The following is a 17,914-nucleotide window of genomic DNA, read 5'->3' as shown; positions in this document are numbered from 1 at the left end:
ATCCGATGCTGTAAAGAACAATATTGTTTAGGAACCTGGAATGTCAGATCAATGAACTCTCTGAAAAAGACCCTGATGCTGGGAAAGACTGAAGGCAAAAGGAGAAGGGGACGGCAGAGGATGAGATGGCTAGATAGCATCACCGATGCAATGAATATGAACTTGAGCACGCTCCGGGAGAGAGTGCAGGACAGGAAGGCCTGGTGTGCTATGGTCCACGGGGTCATGAAGAGTCGGACACAACTGAACAACAACAACAAAATTATGCATGGTGTGAAGAAAGTGGATAGGAAGAAGCTTTGCAACCTCATAGTATTAGAACTCAAGGTCATCCCATGAATCTGAATGGTGGGAAATTCAGAACAGATAAAAGGAAGTACTTCTTCATGCAGCACATAGTTAATCTATGGAATTCACTACCATGAAATGTCATGATGGCCACCAATTTGGATGGCTTTAAAAGGGAATTAAACAAATCCGTGGAGGATAAGGCTACCATTGGCTATGAGTTATGATGGCTATATATTACCTCCAGTATCACAGGCAGTATGCCTCTGAATATCTGTTGCTGAGGTGCATGACCAAGAGGGTGCTATTGCAATCATGTCCTACTTGTGGGTTTTCCTCAGGCAGCTAGTTGGCCACTCTGAACAGAATGCTGGACTGGATGGACACTTGATCAGATCTAGCATAGCTCTTATGTTGTTACATTCTTAAGAGCCAATAGTTTAGTATTATCTAATAAGATAATTATATCCAAACAAGGGTAAAAACAATGTTCTAAGACTTACACCCTGATCTTAAACATACTTTGAAGTAAGTTCAATTGATTTCAGTGAAACTTGCTTTCAGATTAGTGTGTCTAGGATGGCCAACTTAAGACACAATCTTATGGGGTTGTTGCATTAGGATGAAGAGTAATGACTGCTGCTCTGGTAGAACATCCTAATATGTGGCGTGCCAAGGCAGGTTTTTGAGGGGAAGGGGGTGAATTGCCTCACAGCTCCACAAGGCTGAGGGCCCCCAACCTGTTGGTTCAAATTGCCTATGGTTAGTAGACAAGCAAGATTGCACTTGTCTGACCTTTCACCTTCAACCTTCAGGTCAGTGGCTTGTGTACTCAGATATGAAGTTTATTTCCAGAATTCCCTGTGAGTGAACTGGAATGCTGCCGTGTTTCCTTGGCTGAGAACTATAAGTCGGCATAAGCAGCAGTCCTGAGTGTGAGGGAGGACGACTAGGCCCAGCACCCATTGCAAGCTTGACCACCCTGCAGCCTATTCTCTCCAGATGAGCTGGAGTGGCTTCTTGGCTGAGGATTACTCAGTGGAACATACCCAACACAACTGGATTATGGAGTAATGTGCAAAAAGTAATTCAGCTTTTTACTGAAATTAAAAGAAACCTGGGGCTGTGTGACAACCATGGCAAAAAATGTACGTTGATTGCCTTGAATCAAATTTGTGCCGATGGCCTAGAAAATCTTTTGTGTGTGTCTTTTTGCAAATATGCATACCATAAGAATACTTACTTACATCCCCATATCAGTTCCATCAGACAAGCATACCTTCAGTAAACTGAAACTGGTAAAGGACTGCCTAAGTTCTACCACAGGGCAAGAAAGCTATAACCTCTTATTATGCTCTCAGCAGAACATAAGCTTGCTAGGCAAATATCTTTTGATGATCTCATTGATAAGCTTGCCAAAATGAAAGCAAGGAAGAATATATTAAAGTAGGCTACTTGTTTACGTATTAAATGATTAAGGGCGCAATCCTATGGGGATAGGCGGCTGCCTCCGAACTCGGAGGCGACTGCCTATCCAATGCAGGCAGGAGAAGCGCGGAGGGGATTGTCCCCTCCACGCTTCAGCCGTCCTGCATTTGCGGCTAGACAGCCGATTTTGGCTGTCTAGCTGCGGGAAGGCGGCTTCCAGATGATACATAGGATGTGTCGTACCAGAATTTCCACCTTCTCTGCCCTGGAATGCCCCGTTTTCGCCACTCCATGCTTCTCTTCTGAGCACGGGGCCGTTCCAAGCTACCTGCAAGGCAGCGCGGGAAGAGGGAAGGTCTGTTCTCAGGGAACCGACCTTGGGCTCCAGAGTCAGTTCCTGGAAACCCACATATCCTATGGCCGTCTAGCCGCTGACTAGAGGCCATAGGATTGCTCCCTAAATCATTATTGTAGAAAATGACTTTTTGCTTGAATTATACAAATGTTTCATAAGTTCTGGTATTCATTTTAGTAACTGTAAATGTTTATCGATACTATGATGATTCCTTATTTCCTGAGATTTTAAGAGATTCCTTTTGCCTTCCTTCAGAATAGGTTAAATAAAGTAGATAGATTCATTAATAACTATGAAGCTGATTTACTAGATTGTTGTTGTGAACTGCCCAGAGAGCTTCAGCTATTGGACGTTATAGAAATGTGATAGATAGATAGATAGATAGATAGATAGATAGATAGATAGGCAAACCATCTATCTATCTATCTATCTATCTAGTGAATCAGCATTCATGGTTATTAATGGATTTAGCATAGTTAAATACTGCATACGAAAGTGCATAATATATTTATGTGGATATTCCGTGTACTTTAATATGCTGTTATCTACTGATAGCATTTGGGTGGGTATGTGCAGGAGGAGACCCCAAGACTATGTTTTGCGCCAGGCCATCTCTCTGTGGCCCTATGGCATCACATTGGTATGGCAGTGGGAACTGGTAGCATTATGTTAGGATCCCCCATCATTGCCAGACACGGAGGTCCTGCAGAAGTAGGCAGAAATGAGGGGCGGGATCTAGATATGATGTCCCTATGTACCTTCCTATAAGGTTTTCAGCAAACACAAAACCAGGCATATTAATGTTAACTCACAGCCCAATCCTATGCATGTGTACTCAGAAGTAAGTACCGTTGTTCAATGAAATTAGCTCCCAAATAAGTGTATAGGATTGCAGGCTTATCTACCTATGATTTGAAGTACCCTATTCAGGAGGCTTGCAGCTAATGCTGTGTCGCGTGTACACTCTGCCCTTCTACCTGTTCTTCCCATGGAGTACATATGGGAAGAACTTTTTTTCCTTCCCGCCCTGCTTCCCCTTTTTGTATTGTCACAACATCTGCAACCAGGGAGGAGAGAACTAGATTATCGGAGACATTGACTGGATGCTTAGTATCCACCATATAGCTTTCAAATAACTCAGAACCAATAAGGAAGCATTTATTTCCATTTATCTCACCTCTTGGCCCAAAAGGGAATATTGGTATGGGACAAAAGGAGGAAGAAAGTGGAAGAGGGCTGCAGAGAGAGATTGAGAGAGAAGCTGAAAAGAGTATGTGGATCAGGGTGGCACAGACCTGGTGTTTGGAATTTCGCAGCCAGATTTGGCCCATGGTTGCCAGCGTGGTAGGAATCTGCTTCACCTGCCTTACATGGGGTGCCACACATACTTGGTAAATACCTAATGTGTGCAGCTGAAAGTCTGCATCTCTTTAAGTTTGGTTTGGCTGGCCCTACTCCCTGTGCACAATTGTTTTTTGCAGTGTATATGGTACATTCACAAATAAGGCTTCCTGTAAACATTCCTGCCTCTCCCCCAGCCGCATCCCATCTCAGCTGTCAAAGCTAATCCTGGACTGAAAGCTTTGAAGTCCTTAGAATTTGTGTTTGCCAAGTATTATCAGCTTCCCCTGCCCTGTTCAAATCATACACTAATGACACACAAGCAGAGATAAAACTGTGTATTAACAAGTGCTGTTTGGGTGTATACTATTCCTAGAATGGCTAGAGATTATAAAATATTAGGAGCTACAATGTCTGTGTATTGGTGAACTGAAGAACATGTTCCTGAGGAAATCACCTTTCAGGGTTGGTGGCAGTATGTCTAGCAGGATGCCAATATTGAACACTGAGGTGTGTAGAACTTTTGTTTCTGCTTTGTGCTAGTTCCTCTAACACTGGTTGGTAAAAATGCTGATTCTATGCCTGGCATAAAGTTTTTGCATACTCTAGCACCATTAGGCTTCTGATAATGAAGAAAATAAATATTTAGGCTGCAATCCTATGCATGTTTAGACACAACACAGTCCTACAACTCCCAGCATGCCCCAGCCAACTATGCTAGCTGGGGCTTGCTGGGAGTTGTAGGACTTTGGTCAATCTAAACATGTTTGATGTTCTTTTATTGTAAGCTTGAGAATAGATGGGAGGGTAAATATAACTCTTCAAGGTAGTGAAGGCTGTCTGAGCCGCTTCACACTTTTAGGTGTTTCTTGCTGTAAATGCTTAAATGGTGAAGGGGGCCTACATCTCTGCAAACACAGAGAATACACTTGGTGGGAAACCCTTGCCAATCACATATCCCTCATGCATTTCTGTCATACATGTTCCTATGTTTTGGGGGACATGTGTCTATGTGTTCACCATGGATGTTTGTCTCAGGCTGCTGTATGAAGTGTGAAGAGCTATCTGAATAATAGCAAACTAACTTCCTGGCCTTCCTCCTCTGTTTTGCTGGGAGAGGGAAGAGAGGTACTATTCTGTGTCATCCAGTCAGACGACTTAGTGGCACTAGGGACTAGAAAAAGGAGAAGCAAGGAGTTTCTGCAGCACATTGAGCTGTAGGTGAATCACTGGGAGCTTTTCCATCAAAAGGACAGAGCTGCAAGTACAGTTAAGCTGTAACCAATAAAGGCAGGCATGTGCAGTGCATGCAGAATTCAGTGTGTTTTTTGTAGGGAAGATTAAGTGATTAAAAAAAATGCTTTAAACTAAGGAAATCTTCCAAATAAGTTAAGTAGGTTCTGTTTCCTTATTTAAATTGAAAGGCAAGTTAATCGGTTACTGTGAGTAACCTGTTATTCTTATTTGCACTTTGGGTCCGTTAATTTTCATCTTCCTTACTGCTGCTGGTTATTGTAAATTGGATAGGAACATACGAAGAGCCTGCTGGATCAGACCAAGGCTCCATCTAGTCCAGCTTTCTGTCTCCACACACACAATAGCAAACTAGCTGCCTGTGAAAAGCCCCAGATAGGACACAAGTGCCATCTGGTTTGTGTCCTGCAGCAACTGGTGTACATAAGCATACTGCCTCTAACGCTGGAGGATGTATATAACTGTCAGGACTAGTGGCCATTGATAGATAAGGATAGTGGAGCCTTATCCTCTGTGAATTTGTCCAATTCCCTTTTAAAACCATCCAAATTGGTGGCCATCACTGCATCGTTTGGTAGTGAATTCCATAGTTTAACTATGCACTGCATGAAGGAATACTTCCTTTTATCTGTCCTGAATCTCCCACCAAGCAGCTTCATAGGGTTCTAGTATTTTGAGAGAGGGGAACAATGCCTCCGCATCCACTGGATCTGTGTCTTCTGGTTCGCCAACCTATTGCTGATGTTTGTTCTTCCAGGTTTATGGCTACCAATGACCTGATGATGGAGCTGCAGAAAGATTCCATAAAGCTAGATGAAGACAGTGAGAAAAAAGTTGTGAAAATGCTTCTAAAATTGCTTGAGGACAAAAACGGGGAGGTGCAAAACCTGGCTGTCAAATGGTAAGGCCCCTCTGCATCAATGTTAATACCACTTAGGATCTAATTCACGTAGCTGCAAAAGAGAATTTTTTATAAAATTATCTATTTTTGGTACCTGACTCCCAAGAGACTGAAAAAGACATAAAATGTAATGTTGGCAAAGTGTTGGAGATGTGGATTTGATGGTGCTGATTTTGTCCACTTTTGGTGGAATTGTAGGGAAAGTAATAGATTCTGGATACAAGTGGTGGATTTTATAAGAAAGGTAATAGTTTGTAGTCTGCCTATGAACTGTTTGGTTCTATTAGCAGGCAATATGAAAGGGTTTGTAAAGAAAGAGGAGGGTTGACCAATTGCTAATATGTTAGCTGCAGCCTGGATTCCTGTTGCAAAAATTTGGAAAAAGAAAGAAACACCATCACTTAAGTTATGGAAAAACAGCATATGGCAAAGAATATTAATGTACAAAATAACTCTCTATAAAAAATTTGGGAAGGTAGAGGAGCAAAGGAAGACTCAATGAGACAGTGGAGTAAATTTGTTTATTGGAAAGGAGATCTACATGATAGCTTAATTGCCGGAGTTTCTGAAGTAGTTTAATTATTGAAAAACAGCATTCAAGTTAGGATAATAAATATTGTTATTTTTGATCTGCTCTTTATTGTTGAAAGTCTTATGTAATGAGAGTGAATATAAATGGACAATAAGTTTTATTATTATTATTATTAGGTTGTCTTACCTCTACCGCTTTTAATACTTGACCCTGATTGTATATTTATATATTATATTGTTCTTCATTTTTTAATAATAAAAAATTTAAAAATAACACTTAGGATCTGACCTAAAACTGCTAAGGTGCCTAAAATCAGTTCTGAGAACTTTCACATAATGCTGTGTCTCTGGCTTTTTCATTTCTGGATTGTGACTTTGCCTCCTGGCCCAGCAGTGAACAGACAGAAATCTGGGAGAGGGGGTGGCGGGGTCATAGATGATCACACGTCATGGGTGCTGTGTGTGTGTGTGCGCTTAGGTGCCTGTTCATGCATACACAGGTGGGTCTTTGTGTTTGGTGGATAAAGGCAGGAGGGTTCCTCTGGAGTGTCAAGGGAGAGGAGTATTCAACTCTGGAGGCAGGCTTTGGCACTAGAGGCTCACTCCTCCCAACCTTCTCATTGGCATGTGCTTCTCAGCTGCATAGCAGGGCGTGAGGCAATAGAAAGGACGTGGGGCTCTGCTCCTTTCCCTTGATTTGCCATCTCCCAGTGTTGCCTTGTGAAGGGTGCCCCTCCGCTGAGGGGTTCCTGTTGCAATACAGGGAGAGGAAAGGCCATTGGAAGGGGTTTGTGTATATTTTCTTCACAGGTGCTGTCTCCCAAGCCTGGTTGGGAAGATTTCTGCGAGGAACATCTAGATCTTCTTCTTATCCTCCTTCTCCTCCCATTTGCAGCTTGGGCCCTTTGGTGAGCAAAGTGAAAGAATATCAGGTGGAAACTATTGTTGATACGCTTTGTACGAACATGTTATCGGATAAGGAGCAGCTCCGGGACATTTCTAGTATTGGGCTGAAGACGGTCATTTCTGAATTGCCTCCTCCATCGACAGGTAAAGCCCCCCACCTTCCTGTTTATGGAATGAAGATGGTTCTTTCCTTTTGCCAACCTGTTCAAGAAAGTGTAACTCAGGAAGCTTGCGGTTTTATGGAATTCCTTTCCAAATACTGTCAATTATTAAATAGAAAAAAGATTTACGTCCTGAGTAAAGATTTTTTTTATTACTTTAAGCCACAAAAGGAAATGGTTGAAATTCATATGGGTCTTAAGGCAAATTTCACCACTCACTGGTGGGAAAAAATGGAAGCAGTTTAAACGAAATCCAAATTTTGCAAATAAATTCTGACCTTGCTCGTCTAAAGAATAAACTGAAGTGAAACTGTGGTTTCCATAAGGGGCATTTAGGTGGAACCTTGATGGGTTTAGGGGTGGTTCTCATTGCCAGACTTCCTCGTTTTGTCCAGACATGCAAGTAGAATGTTGATTCAGTGGGATGTCCGCTGAGCACAATATTGGACAAAGTGCACTCTTGCCTGTGAAAGCTCATGCCTCACATGGACAGAGGGTTTTGAACTAGTGATCGGAGCAGATCTGTGAGTAGAAACCTGGTTTTGCTTGTGACTCCCTTGGGCTTGATCTGAGTTAGTGAATGTGCCACCTAGATCTGTTTTTCTAAACAGACTTAGCAAAGCCCTGTGTTTCAGTTCCTGCTTTATATAGTCACTCTAATGCAGCTCTTTCACTGATGCATTTCAAGAGAGCTTCGGCTATTGGGCGGTATAGAAATTAATTAAATAAATAAATAAAATAATAAAATGCATTTCACATTGAAATAGCCTTTCTGTTGACAAGAATTGATTCTCTGAGGGCACCTTCCTGGGGTTTGGAACTGATGTGCTACCTAGCTGGTCAGCCTGCAAAAGCTTTGCTGAATTTGCTCTCATTTTTGTTTGAACTTCTGCAACAACTTCAGGGCACTTCAACAAATTACTTCAGGGAGAGTGACACAGTAAGAAAGGTAGAACAAGAAATGATGGCCACGGGGCTACATAGGGTCAGAGTTACAGGGAGTGGGAAGGATTAGAAGCTATTCAAAGTACACTAACCTCACTTTTGGGCCACTTGGAGCGCCATTCCCCAAACTCAAGTAGTGTGAGCAGAGCTCCGCCACATCTTTCTGTGATTGAGCAACTGCTCACACAACTGTGCACATGTAACTTTTGTTGGATTCTCTTGTGCATAATTCGGAATCTAGTTTCTGCTAGTGCAACATCATTTACTCTAGCGGTATGATGCAGTTGGATACTTCCCTTGAGGTCCTGCACAATAACTTGTTTGTCCAGGAGATGTTGCCCACGTGTTTTCAGACTTTTCCCTAAAACCGCAACGGTTAGACTCCACCACGCTGACCTGGTTTGCACATAACACTAACTCATGGTTTATTTGACCCATGGTTTGTTGCCCTACTCAGGGCAGACAGTAGAACAAACCGTGGCTTGTTTTCTTGATCCCTGGGTTGTTTCCCTCTTGCTTCACCTGCTCCCTTCCTGTATCCCAAATGCCTTTGTAGTGCTGTAGTACTGCCTTGTGGAAAATCTGGTTATTTTGACCACTCTTGCCAACTGCCTCTGTACCCTGGTGAAACAGCTTAGGAACAACCCTTAGTTCTGGGTTCACACATAATGGCCTGGTACTCACATCACAAAATAAGCTACAGTGAGTTGGTTGTTCACTCGCTAACCCATGTTACTCCTGACAGACGATCAGACTCTCTGTGGTTTGCCATGGTTCGCTTCCCCCTTTGTCCTCCCACCAGCTTGTGGCACATATCACATAAGCCTTTGTGGCATAACCTCAGCATTCTATTCCGCTAATGTACACATTAGTGGAGTTGAGTTTATTTTGTAGATTTTTTTTCATCTTTGGGGATATTTGCGCAAATGTAACTTCAAAAAACTTTGGGGGGAGATTTGTGAAGATTTGCTATAGCATAGTAACGCTGCACTTTAGTTACTGTGTCTTACTAAATTTGTGCAAATCTCCCTGAAAGTTTTTTTTAAAGTTAAATTTGTGCAAGAAGGTGAAAAAAAATGTTAAATTTGCAGAAATCTCCCCAAAGTGGGGAAAAAACAGTTTTGCTGTCTAGGGAGGGGAAGAAGTGGAGGAGTAAACTGACTAGTGTAATTTCAAGACATATTAGAGAGAGGATATCATTATTGAGATCATGAGAAGCGTCTCAGTTTTTCGGCACTCTTTTCAGGCGGCACTGTAGCCCTTTCCAACAAGCCAGCATGCTGGGTTCACATGTCACAACAGGCCACTCTGAAAACAAGCCACCCTGCACAACCCAACAGCACAGCATGGGTTCTCAAGGTGGCTTATGCATGGTTAACTAACTATGCTGAAGAAACTGCACTGGGTTCAGATGTCACAACAAGCCACTCTGAAACGAACAAGGCTGACAACCCACCATGGGTTGTTGTGGCATGCAAATCAGGTCAATGACAACCCATGGTTTAAACAACGCAGAGATCACAACCCAACAACAAATCATGGGCTCTCTTTCTGGGTTATACGTGGTTAACAACCATGTTTTGTTAGTGTGGCTGGATTCACACATCATGACAACCCAGAATTCAGAAACCCAAACAGTGGGTTAGTATTGTGTGTGAACCAGGCCCACCATGTGATACTTGAAGATGGACATAATGTGATCAACCCTGGTATGTCCTGTTGCCACCTTCTGTGAATAATCTACATCTCAATATGTCAATCTGTAGGTTCCACCATGACAGCCAATGTATGCAAAAAAATCACAGCCCAACTGACGGGAGCCATTGGGAAGCAAGAAGATGTGTCTGTGCAGCTTGAGGCTCTTGACATCTTGTCAGACATTCTGAGCAGGTATGAAGAAAGCTCCTTTCAAGCATTAATAGCAACTGTAACTTTCATTTATTTTGGTGAGTGTCCCATAGTATAAATTGTATTTCTTCTGCGGCACCAAAGATGAATGGCATTTTTTTTTTTAAACTTACCTGGTCAGGAAATATTCATAACTTGGTTTTAATAAACTTGTCCTTAGAAACTACATCGGTAGAACATATGTACCATCGTAAAAGGGTGAGGAGATGTCTGAGAAAATACAACAAAGAGTCTTGTGGCACCTGAAAGACTAACCAGTGTATTTTGGCATAAGCTTTCATGGACACTGTCCACTTCATCAGATGCATGGAGTGCTGGCAGATTTATATACATGTACTGGAGGCTAGTGGGAGATATCAACCTGTGTTGTCCGAGGGAACTGAAATGCAGAAAGTACAGGCACTGATAATTACCTTAACAGTTGCCATTCACAAATCACCTTGGGTGATAATACAGACATCATTGCAACGGTGAGCCAGTTAACATACATAGTGTGATAAATGAAGAAAAAAAAAACTTTGTCCTTATTCAAATAGAGTTGAATCTCTTGATGAATTGTACTTCTGCAATTTCACCTTGATATCTGCCTTGAGGGGAACACCACATCCCACTGATGGAGTGGCTACTGTCCACAAAAGCTTATGCCAGTATAAATGTGGTAGTCTTTCGGGTGCCACAACACTCTGTTGTTTTTGCTGTGACTACTCCTGTTTGTGACATTACAGTAGAGTGCAGCGAAGCATGATCTCCATTTGGACAGCGTTTCTGTTGACGTCAGTCTCTTGTGTCACTTGCCCATGGCTCTGCAGGTTAGGGGGGACTCTGTACTCCTTCCATTCCTCCATCCTGAACTGCCTCCTCCCTCAGCTCACGAGTCCCAGGTTGGCTGTGCGCAAAAGGGCCATCATTGCCCTGGGTCACCTGGTCTTGACTTGCAATGGAAACATCTTTGCAGACCTTATGGAGCACCTGTTAGCAGAGCTGAAGAGGAACAACTCCACTTCCACTACGAGAACATATATCCAGTGTATTGCTGGCATCAGCAGGCAAGCTGGACACCGCATAGGTAAGTCTTGTTGTCTGGATTCTTGTTTGGCAAAACAAGATTACTTGAATTTGCGATGGCTGTTGGCAAAGCTGGTGCTCCGTGCCGATCTCTCATCCTTAAGATCTCCCCCCAGACCTGTTATATTTTTTTAGTGGAATTTTTATCTTGTTGTTGTTGTTCAGTCGTTCAGTCGTGTCCGACTCTTCGTGACCCCATGGACCATAGCACGCCAGGCCTTCCTGTCCTGCGCTCTCTCCCGGAGCGTGCTCAAGTTCATATTCATTGCATCCGTGATGCTATCTAGCCATCTCATCCTCTGCCGTCCCCTTCTCCTTTTGCCTTCAGTCTTTCCCAGCATCAGGGTCTTTTCCAGAGAGTTTTCTCGTCGCATTAGGTGGCCAAAATATTGGAGCTTCAGCTTCAGTATCTGTCCTTCCAATGAGCACTCAGGGTTGATTTCCTTTAGGATGGACTGATTTGAACTCCTTGCAGTCCAGGGCACTCGTAAGAGTCTTCTCCAGCACCACAGTTCGAAAGCATCAATTCTTCGGCGCTCAGCCTTCCTTATAGTCCAGCTCTCACAGCCATACATTACTACTGGGAAAACCATAGCTTTGATTAGACGGACCTTTGTCGGCAAGGTGATGTCTCTGCTTCTTACTATGCTGTCTAGGTTGGCCATAGCTTTCCTCCCAAGGAGCAAGCGTCTTTTAATTTCAGGGCTACAGTCACCGTCTGCGGTGATCTTGGAGCCCAAGAAAGTAAAATCTGTCACTGCTTCCATTTCTTCCCCTTCTATATGCCAGGAAGTGATGGGGCCAGATGCCATGATCTTAGTTTTTTTAATGTTGAGTTTCAAACCAGCTTTTGCACTCTCCTCTTTCACCCTCAACAAGAGGCTCTTGAGATCCTCTTCGCTTTCTGCCATTAGGGTGGTATCGTCTGCATATCGGAGGTTGTTGATAATTCTCCCAGCAATCTTAATTCCGACCTCTGATTCATCCAACCCGGCATTTCTCATGATGTACTCTGCATATAAGTTAAATAAGCAGGGTGACAATATGCAGCCTTGTCGTACTCCTTTCCCAATTTTGAACCAATCGGTTGTTCCATCTCTGGTTCTTACTGTTGCTTCTTGACCCTCGTACAGGTTTCTCAGGAGACAGGTAAGGTGGTCTGGTACTCCCATCACTTTAAGAATTTGCCACAGTTTGTTGTGATCCACACAATCAAAGGCTTTAGCGTAGTCAATGAAGCAGAAATAGACGTTTTTCTGGAATTCTCTTGCTTTCTCCATGATGCAGCGAATGTTGGCGATTTGATCTCTAGTTCCTCTGCCTCTTCGAAACCCAGCTTGTACTTCCGGTAGTTCTTGGTTCGTATACTGCTGAAGCCTAGCTTGTAGGATTTTGAGCATCACCTTGCTGGCATGTGAAATGAGCGCAATTGTGCGGTAGTTTGAACACTCTTTGGCGTTGCCCTTCTTTGGAATTGGAATGTAAACTGACCTTTTCCAGTCTTGTGGCCACTGTTGAGTGTTCCAGATTTGTTGGCATATTGAATGCAGCACTTTAACAGCATCATCTTTTAGGATTTTAAATAGCTCGGCTGGAATACTGTCATCTCCGCTAGCTTTGTTGTTACTAATGCTTCCTAAGGCCCACTTGACTTCACTCTCGAGGATGTCCGGCTCAAGTTCAGTGACCGCACTATCATGGCTATCAGGGACATTCAGATCTTTCCTGTATAGTTCTTCTGTGTATTCTTTCCACCTCTTCTTAATCTCATCTGCTTCTGTTAGGTCCCTGCCTTCTTTGTCCTTTATCATGCCCGTCTTTGCACGAAACGTTCCCTTGAGATCTCCAATTTTCTTGAAGAGATCTCTAGTCTTTCCCATTCTGTTGTTTTCCTCCATTTCTTTGCATTGTTCATTTAAGAAGGCCTTCTTGTCTCTCCTTGCTATTCTCTGGAACTCTGCATTCAGTTGGGTATATCTTCCCCTTTCTCCCTTGCTTTTCGCTTCCCTTCTTTCGTGAGCTACTTGTAAAGCCTCATCAGACAGCCACTTTGCTTTCTTGCATTTCTTTTTCTTTGGGATGGATTTCGTTGCTGCCTCCTGAACAATGTTACGGACCTCCGTCCATAGTTCCTCAGGCACTCTGTCTATCAGGTCTAATCCCTGAAATCTATTCCTCACCTCCACTGTATATTCATCAGGGATATGATTTAGGTCATACCTGAACAGTTTAGTGGTTTTCCCTATGTTCTTCAATTTAAGCCGAAATTTTGCAAGAAGCAGCTCATGATCTGAGCCACAGTCAGCTCCAGGTCTTGTTTTTACTGACTGTATGGAGCTTCTCCATCTTTGGCTGCAAAGGACATAATCAATCTGATTTCGATATTGACCATCTGGTGATGTCCATGTGTAGAGTCGCCTCTTGTGCTGTTGGAAAAGAGTGTTTGCTATGATCAGCGTGTTCTCTTGGCAAAACTCTATTAGCTTTTGTCCTGCTTCATTTTGTACACCAAGGCCATGCCTGCCTGTTATCCCGGTGATTTCTTGACTTCCTACTTTAGCATTCCAATCCCCTATGATGAAGAGGACATCTTTTTTTGGTGTTAGTTCTAGAAGGTGTTGTAGGTCTTCATAGAACCGATCAACCTCAGCTTCTTCGGCCTCAGTGGTTGGGGCATAGACTTGAATTACTGTGATGTTGAATGGTTTGCCTTGGATTCGTACTGAGATCATTCTATCGTTTTTAAGATTGTACCCCAGTACTGCTTTTCCCACCCTTTTGTTGACTATGAGTGCTACTCCATTTCTTCTAAGGGATTCTTGCCCACAATAGTAGATATGATGGTCACCTGAATTAAATTCGCCCATGCCTGTCCATTTGAGTTCGCTGATTCCCAAGATGTCGATGTTCAATCTTGCCATCTCATGTTTGACCACCTCCAGCTTACCTTGATTCATTGATCTGACATTCCAGGTTCCTAAACAATATTGTTCTTTACAGCATCGGATTTTCTTTTCACCACCAGACACATCCACAGCTGAGTGTCCTTTCGGCTTTGGCCCAGCCGCTTCACTCTTTCTGGCGCTACTTGGAAATACCCTCTGCTCTTCCCCAGTAGCATATTGGACACCTTCCGACCTGAGGGGCTCATCTTCCGGCGTCATCTCTTTTAGCCTTGTGATACGTTCCATGGGGTTTTCTTGGCAAGAATACTGGAGTGGGTTGCCATTACTGTATCTTTTAACTCCTGTTTTACTGGAGAGGCAGCATCTCTGACTTTCTACTTGTGCTGCTATAGCAACTTTTGAGTTTATTATGGTGTAAGCAGCAGCCAAAGACAGTTTTTATTGCTTGGGTAAGCTAAGAACCTTTTGCAGAAGCTGGAAGAGGCCTAAAAATATGAGAGCCCAGGTCTCCAGGCTAAGAGAAAATCGTCAGCTCAGGAAACTCCTACATAACCCACGTAATCCTTATTCTAATAGGCCGCAAGGAAAGAACAGGATTGAAGAAAGTGCTCCCTATCAAAGGTGCCATCAGAATAGATTTATCCAGATGGCTCAAGCAAATGAGCCCAACCACAGGTGATAGGGCAAGTCTTCCTATGGATAATGGTAGGAATTAAAAACACCATGAGTGATTTTGAAGTGGGAATGAAGGGGATGCTCTCTGTGCTGCTGCCACTATCCTCTTGGGTCTATGTGGTCCTGGAGCTTGCAATCTCCATCACGCAAGCGCTCACCGCACGTCTCTCTCTGGGTATGGGCTCCTTTTATGTCAGATGAAGTCCTAGATTATGATATTTCTAAGAAACAGATGGTACTCCAGATGTTCCTTCCAGCTCTGCATTGTAAGGAAATGGGGGGAAATGGTAGTTCATTTCGTATATTGCAAAAACCATGTTCCACTTGAAGCACTGAAGGTATGGTAGCTGGCCTTTGACTCGATCAAGCATCCTTAAGTGGGAAGGATGTCTCTCTAAATCTCTGTGTGTGTGCGCGCGCGCGTGTGTCTGTCTATACATACGTACACACACTCACACTCTCTCTTATTTCTTGTTATGTGGGGCTTCCAGTGTTCTCCTTTCCAAGGGACTAATCTGGTCCCTGCCCACTACAATGGTGCTGCACTGTCAGCAGCTCCCAGAGCACTTTCTGGGCCTGGGAAGGATTTCTGTGGATAGTTCACTCTCTCACTGTCTTCTAGGAGACTACCTGGAGAAGATGATCCCATTAATAGTTCAGTACTGCAATGTTGAGGATGATGAGCTGAGGGAATACTGCTTCCAGGCCTTTGAGTCTTTTGTGAGAAGGTTTGTGCCTTTTTTTCATGGTCTGGTTTCCTGCAGCAGGCAAGGGTTCAGCATGCAGTCTGCTTTGTGTGTGTGTGTGTTTTTATTTGGTTTTAGAAGGGGATCTATTTCTTCTGCTAGCTGCTGCCCAGGTTTGCTCTGATTCATGTTTGATCCCAGATGTGGGAAACATCTCTCAGCAGTCCTCCAGTGGTGTTTTCTAGAAGGCTGGCCAGCCCCGTTCCATGGCTTCCCCCTGTAATTTAACCACACCTGCCAGAAGAGGGACCTACCACTGAATGGGGGTCACATTCAATGGCTCTGGATTTTTGCAATTAAAAATCCCAGTTCTGAAATTTCTGTGTTTGGAATCCTTGTAATTTTTAACTGAACAATTTGTTTTTCAAGGGGATTTAAAGTTTTCATTTAAATGAAGGACAAGGGTAAATAGAATGAAGGAGGGGGTTGTGGCATTAGAGGGACAGGACTGGGTAAGGTTGGGTAAGGCAGTGTGGGAAGAGCTCTGGTGCTTTGAATAACTGCTGTGCAAGGAGACATATGGCAAGTTCAGCCTCTCCTGTCCTACTGCTCCAGTTTTGTAATGTGAAATCTGTTCTCTGACCCAGATCATGATTTCATGCATACTCAAGTCTTCAGATTTATTTCAGTAGAAGAACCCAGATTGTATGTGTATTCCTTTGTATGCATTGATCTGGACCTTTCATTGGGCCTGTTCGGACGTCATGCTAAGCCACTGGGGTTCATGTTTTTGAACAGAGTGTCATGTGTGGGGTCAAAATCCCAACCACGATGGCTAGGTGACCATGACAGATAGGTGACCACCCCAGCTAGCCACCCCTCTGAAGTGGGGTTAAGGGGGCCCAGGGTGGCTTATTATGTCATGGTGGCGGGACCTCCATTGTTAAAAATGGCTGCTCCATGCAAAAACACAGTGACCGTAGAGATGGCAGTCTAGAGAGTCAGCCACTTCTGGCAATGCTCTAGGGACCGCAGCTGGATGCTATCATCAGCATCGCATAGTGACGAACAGAGTGGCCAGCGCGCACCATTTCTCAGCGTGACAACCGCTGGGATAACCGGTGGCAGTCATGGGTGGACAACTCAGTAACCATGGAGTGAGGATGGGTAGGTGAACCACGCTGCGCCACACAGTTCCTGATAATGTGAAAGGCGTGTGCGTCGTGGTTAGCCTAAACCTCCCCACTCCATAGTTACCCTAACCACCTTTCATGTCTGAACAGGGACATTGGAATGCATAGGAAGCACTTGGAGGCGATAATGTGGCCATTTGGGACCCCACACTTGTGATCAGTCACTGGAACACAATTAATGTACTGGGCGGTATGCGAATGTTTGTGAAACTTACTTATGTAAGGTGTGTCAAGCCTAGGGATTGCGGGGGGGGGGGCGATTTACCAATTGATTTTGTTTGGAAACTACTATTTATGGAATTAGGGTTTTTTTCCACGTTAACCTGAAGTTCTCTTGCTGTTTCTAAAGGTGTCCCAAAGAAATTGGCCCTCACCTTCCTAGCGTGACAGGATTGTGCCTCAAGTATATCACTTACGACCCAAACTACAACTATGACAATGAGGAGGAGGACGAAGAAGAAATGATGGAAACTGAAAATGGGGAAGAGGAGGAACAAGGTGCTGCATGCTTAGGCTGGTGATGACATTCAGAGCAGCTGGGTCTCCTCTGCCAGTAGCTCAAACGGCCCTTTCAGACCTCTCTGTGTCTTTTGGGCCTAGAGGCTGTCAATGGAGTCGCGTGCCTTCCGTGGCCAGTAGGGACCTGAGAATGATGTGCTCATCACTGTTCTGAAAGAACCGTAAATGAAGCTTAGCTCTCCAAAACCATGGCCAAGCTGAACATTGGAGCATCCACAAGATGCATTTCAGCGGATCAGTGTAGCCGTATGACTTCCCTGTTTAAACAGGAGAGACAGTGAGGCCTGACGTAGCTGTGATCCAACTGCTGCTCAGCTGTCCCTCTCCTAGAACAGTTGTCCCACAGTCATGCTTCTATCCTGCAGCTGTCTGAAGGAGAGGGAGAGACAGCAAGCTTCTGTCTACCGGCCTGGCGGAAACTCACTATCACCACTTCCCCTCTTTCCCATAGCAGGTTCCACCAGAGTCATTCTACCTAGCTGCTAGCACAGGGATGCAGAACCTCTTTCAGCCCAAGGGCTGCATTCAGTTCTGGAGAAGCTCTTGGGGGGCTGCATCCAAGTAGTGGGTGGGGCCAAATTACCAGGGTGTTTTGCCTTAACACTGTCACTGCCAGTAACTAAGCTTTAGTTTTAGAATGGGGCGGGGGGGGGATGTGCAAAAGCTGGGGAAACCCCCAAATGATTGGGGGGTGAAAGGAAAATGTGGGAACCACCTGCTAATGGGGAGAAGGGGACCTGAATTTTGCCCTAGGCTCTGAGGTTGAACACCTCTGAGCTAGCAGAAGAAAAGAGACAGTGATGTCTCTTCCATTGTTCTGGCATGAGGCCAACTTCCATCTCTCCTTCACAC

General features: G+C 44.1%; 1 protein-coding gene across 2 annotated transcripts in view; it reads left to right on the top strand.

The window, feature by feature from the left end:
* Positions 1-17,914, top strand: part of LOC146354962 (cullin-associated NEDD8-dissociated protein 1-like) — a 39,343-nt gene that overhangs the window by 5,051 nt on the left and 16,378 nt on the right. For both annotated transcript variants that reach the window (XM_084840247.1, XM_084840246.1), the window contains 6 exons: positions 5,424-5,567; positions 6,994-7,148; positions 9,877-10,000; positions 10,828-11,084; positions 15,287-15,392; positions 16,893-17,041. In XM_084840247.1, the coding sequence (XP_084696373.1) occupies positions 5,424-5,567; positions 6,994-7,148; positions 9,877-10,000; positions 10,828-11,084; positions 15,287-15,392; positions 16,893-17,041 (935 nt within the window). The remainder of the gene's footprint in view (positions 1-5,423; positions 5,568-6,993; positions 7,149-9,876; positions 10,001-10,827; positions 11,085-15,286; positions 15,393-16,892; positions 17,042-17,914) is intronic.

The sequence above is a fragment of the Heloderma suspectum genome, chromosome 2 (assembly GCF_057233095.1).
Source record: "Heloderma suspectum isolate Gila_16-S chromosome 2, 16-S_ref, whole genome shotgun sequence".
Taxonomy (NCBI): domain Eukaryota; kingdom Metazoa; phylum Chordata; class Lepidosauria; order Squamata; family Helodermatidae; genus Heloderma; species Heloderma suspectum.
This window is presented reverse-complemented; position numbering and strand designations above follow the sequence as displayed.